This window comes from Notothenia coriiceps, unplaced genomic scaffold, assembly GCF_000735185.1.
Source record: "Notothenia coriiceps isolate Sejong01 unplaced genomic scaffold, NC01 NC01_scaffold00037246, whole genome shotgun sequence".
Lineage (NCBI taxonomy): Eukaryota > Metazoa > Chordata > Actinopteri > Perciformes > Nototheniidae > Notothenia > Notothenia coriiceps.
In genome coordinates this window covers 136,215-140,369 of record NW_011369947.1, presented here as the reverse complement: position 1 = coordinate 140,369, position 4,155 = coordinate 136,215, and the positions used below count along the sequence as shown (strand labels likewise).

Here is a 4,155-nt window from a genome sequence, read left to right as displayed (position 1 = left end):
TCATATTTGTCAACTCAGATTTGTATTTACCTATAGAAACAAAGTTGTTTCTGTCCTTTAAGTAGGATTCAAACCAATTTAGAACTGTTTCCGAAAGTCCCACCCAGTTTTCTAGTCGGTCTAGTAATATGTTGTGCAGTGTCAAACGCAGCACTGAGATCTAATAATACTAACACTGAAGTTCTGCCACTGTCTGTGTTTAAGTGGATGTCACTGAAGACCTTTACAAGAGCAGTCTCAGTGCTGTGGTTTGGACGAAATCCTGACTGGAACACATCCAAACAGTTATTTAAATGCAAGAAATTACTCAACTGTTGAAAGACTACTTTTTCAATGATTTTACCTAGAAATGGGAGGTTTGATATGGGCCTCTAATTGTTCATTACTCAAGCGTCTAGATTGGTTTAGAGTGGTTTAATGACTGCAGTTTTCAGGGCCTGTGGAAAAACACCTCAGTGAAGAGACTTGTTTACTATATGAAGTAGATCTGAGGCCATGCAAGGAAAAACATTTTTGAAAAACCCTGTTGGAATAATATGAAGGCAGCAGGAGGAGGATTTCAGAAGTTGTATAATGTCCTCTAGGTTTTTATCATTAATCTGATGGAATTGTGTCATGGTGTTTGAATTGATTTTAAGTGGACACAGAGACAAAACATTTGCTGTGCCTGATGCAGAGGCACTGACTGCTTGTCTTTACAGACTTTTTAGTGACACAGAAGTTGATGAGCAGGTTTTATTCTTCAAAAATCCTCTGCCTCTTGTTAAATGTGATAAGACTGACATCTAATCACTGCATCACACCACTGGAACAACAATATGCAGTTTAAGATCAAACCAGAAAGAGAAAACTGTTGAAAAAGTGCAACAGTAGACCTATAAAAATAGAAAAGTATGAGCCATATGACAGAATGTATAATGTACATTGCCATTATATATGTAGCTAAATGGTTAAATATAAATCATAATAAAGTCAAATCTGAGTTAAATACAAATGTTTTAATCACTGCTAAATCCCAATTTGGGACATTTAAAGAATGTCCCAAATTGGGATCAATAAAGTACTATCTTATCTTATCTTATGATGTACCTCATTGTCTGCATGTGTTTTGTTGATGGCATCAGCCAGGGCTAGTCCTCCTTTAACCTCAACGAAATTGATGCCCGATTTCTCGTGAATGTGCACATCAACCTGACAGAATGAAATACATTAAAATAGTTAGAAGCATTGAACATGGAAAATGTTTTCCAAAATAGATCAAGGGAGACCCACTTTAAAGCTTTTCACAGGCTGCATGGGTCGAGCGTGGATTTGCAGCTCGTACTTTCCAAGCCTGCGTTTCAGCAGCTCCTCATATGTGAGTTCAAAGGTGACCTTTTTGTGAGCAGCCACAGTCACAGAGGTCTTAAATTCCTCCAGGGTCCTTCCGACAGAACTGCAATGAGATGATCAACTTTGCATTAAAACAGTAGTTTCCCCCTCAGTCTTGTGACCATTTCAACACAAATAATACCTATATTTATAAACCCTAATCACAGGTTATGACATTATTGTGGGTTTAACATTAGACCAACCAAAGGTGAATATTTCCTTCTCAGATCGTTTCATTTGAAAGACTTTACAGCAAAGATGTTTAACACATTTTCATACAAGTCATACAAAAATATGTTTTTTCCCTCGTTCTCGAGAGGACACACATACCATCTAGAAGACATGTCAAAAACGTGATCTGTTGTACCTGACAAGTCCGGCGCTTTGTCCGCGGGACACAGCCTCAGTGTACTGCTGCCTGGCTTTCTCTTTACCTTTCACAACGCCATCGTACACTTGGCCATCAATAAACCTGAAGAAGACCAAGGGAAATGTGTTGTTTATATGCATACTCTTTAGTAGCCTGAGATTTATTATTTTTATTCTGTGATGTAAAATCATTTCTGTGCAAATTCCTGTAAACATGTTTGCCTAACACACATTCTAAATTTGCTGATGAAGGCGTTCTTGGGAATCCGGACGTGGAACTCTATCTCCTTTGACTCGTCCATACGATTGGCCATGCGGCTCGTGATGACAGTGGTTGCATAACGACTGGTCACTGTGGAGTTGATGTGAAAGCTGTAGATGTCCCAGTTGTCCTAAACAAATAAAGCAGGAGGAACATTTCACAATAATTTAAATGGCTTGGTTAATCACGCTGGCTGAATACCAGCTGACCAAAGATCAGGTCATGGTGAAAATCTAATGGTGGATGGCATCATAAAAGTCTTGTTGGGCTAACTGCAGAATCACCCCGCTCTTGTTCTTATTTCGTTTTTTTGTTTTGACTACACATCACAACAATCATGAACAACATCAAGGGGTCCATCTTTTGTGCTCAAAATGTGACCCCCAATGTGACTGTGTTCACATATTTACTGCCAAACAGTATGAATAATACACATTCACCGTCCCTCCCTACAGGCTGATCACGCAGACTGCGTTAGGCCTCACCTTGCGGAGGGGGCCTCATCTTGGGGAGGGAGCCAAAAATGTGGCGCACTTATGCGCATGTGGTGCAATTAGTGTGGCGCGGCGCGGTTTCGCCGCTGCGAGGCTCCACTAGCACTCCACGCCCCCGTCCCCCCGTCGAGGCTCGAGGAACAGAGGGCCTCATTATATAACTTTGCGTGGGGCCTCATGTTGGCCAGGGACGGCCCTGCACATTCACACCAGCCAATAGGGGTGCTAGGGCGCCGCCCCAACTCTTCCCACATTCTAGATTGTCATTAAGAAATACTTTAATTTGATAATTTTTTTATGTATATTTTTTTAATTAGCAAGATAAATATGATATAGTCAGTAAAATGTATGATCTACAATAAAATATTGATAGAAATTGTGTTACGAAAAAAGGGGTGGGTTGGGGTGTCTAAAGTCAAAGATGAGTCTTGATTGGGCCAAATTTGACCCAGAGTCACCCACAACAGGTCAATGCACTGCTGGGGCTTCCCGGACGCGAACACCAAATTATACACTTTTTTTGAGAGGGAACTTCAGACTTGGGTAAAATGGTCAAAATCAGTTTTGGTATGTTAATATAGTTGTTGTGGAGTTCATCATGAAGCCTTTTTCCCGATTAAAAAAACTAGAGGGTAGATATTATACAAATGTTGCTTGAAACAGGTCACGGCAGACCAAAACACAACACAAGGGTTAAGCACATATCAGAAAAAACTAAAAAGTATGAACAAACTAGAGTCCACATGCTATGCAACTTGCCATGTTTGGGAAATTAAACATAGCTGTCCAACTCAATGAAAGCTACAGGAAAAGAGATCAGTAAGCATAATAAGGAGGTTCTTATTCCCTTCTCAAATAATAGACTGTATCAAGTTCTGTGGTGCTTTTGAGCTAGCCCTGCATTGTAATGTGACATATGTTTTTACTTTGTGTAAACGTTTGCTTACATTTTGGAATAGCCTCCCGTGGAGAAAAAAAACTGCCGCCATTGATTAATTAAATTACAAAAAATCCCTAGATGTTCCTACTTAATAGATGTATTCAATAAATTGAGTGTCATTGCAGTGGCATGCTGTTCTATTAGGTTTTGTGTCCTCACCTTGTTCGGTTGTGTCGCAGCCAAAGCCAGCAGCAGCCCGAAGAGGGTGATTTGCAGCACAGCTCTCTCCATGATGGCTCCCACCAGAATGAAATGCTCGTAGATCAAACTGTCTTTTGAACTTAAACAGACAAGGACAACATGATGTGTACACACATTTGTTTAAAAGGTCAAACTCCTCTTTCTCTCTCTTGTATCAACATCTCCCACACACATGCTCCCCCCCCCACACACACACAAACACACAAACAGTTATATAAAAGTCTACACAACAGCATTGATGTGGTAGCTGTAAATAACCATGATCTCAATCAATCTCAATCTTTATTTATTTATATAGCACATTTAAAACAACCTTCAGTTGACCAAAGTGCTGTACAGGCAATAACTACAATATTAAATAACACATGATGATGTTTAAGTAGAGTTATTGCTTTTCATGAGTAAAAGCTGCATGATTAACTGTAAACTCCAGAGGGATTTAATGTTTTGCCTTGCCTTATTTTACTTTGTTGCCTGGCCTAGTTCCGCAATTAAAGGTTTTCTGATTTTCAACCTTT

The 4,155-nt window shown here is 39.8% G+C and overlaps 1 protein-coding gene across 1 annotated transcript in view; it reads right to left on the bottom strand.

Moving 5' to 3' along the window:
• The window catches only part of LOC104966250 (inter-alpha-trypsin inhibitor heavy chain H4-like), a 9,744-nt gene extending 6,009 nt beyond the window's left edge, over window positions 1-3,735 (bottom strand). Inside the window, exons 1-5 of the mRNA XM_010795434.1 lie at window positions 3,596-3,735; window positions 1,972-2,132; window positions 1,739-1,843; window positions 1,273-1,435; window positions 1,090-1,191 (exon numbers count right to left, since the gene is read on the bottom strand). Coding sequence (XP_010793736.1) covers window positions 1,090-1,191; window positions 1,273-1,435; window positions 1,739-1,843; window positions 1,972-2,132; window positions 3,596-3,667 — 603 coding nt within the window. The 5' untranslated portion in view covers window positions 3,668-3,735. The remainder of the gene's footprint in view (window positions 1-1,089; window positions 1,192-1,272; window positions 1,436-1,738; window positions 1,844-1,971; window positions 2,133-3,595) is intronic.
• Between the last annotated feature and the right edge of the window lie 420 nt (window positions 3,736-4,155).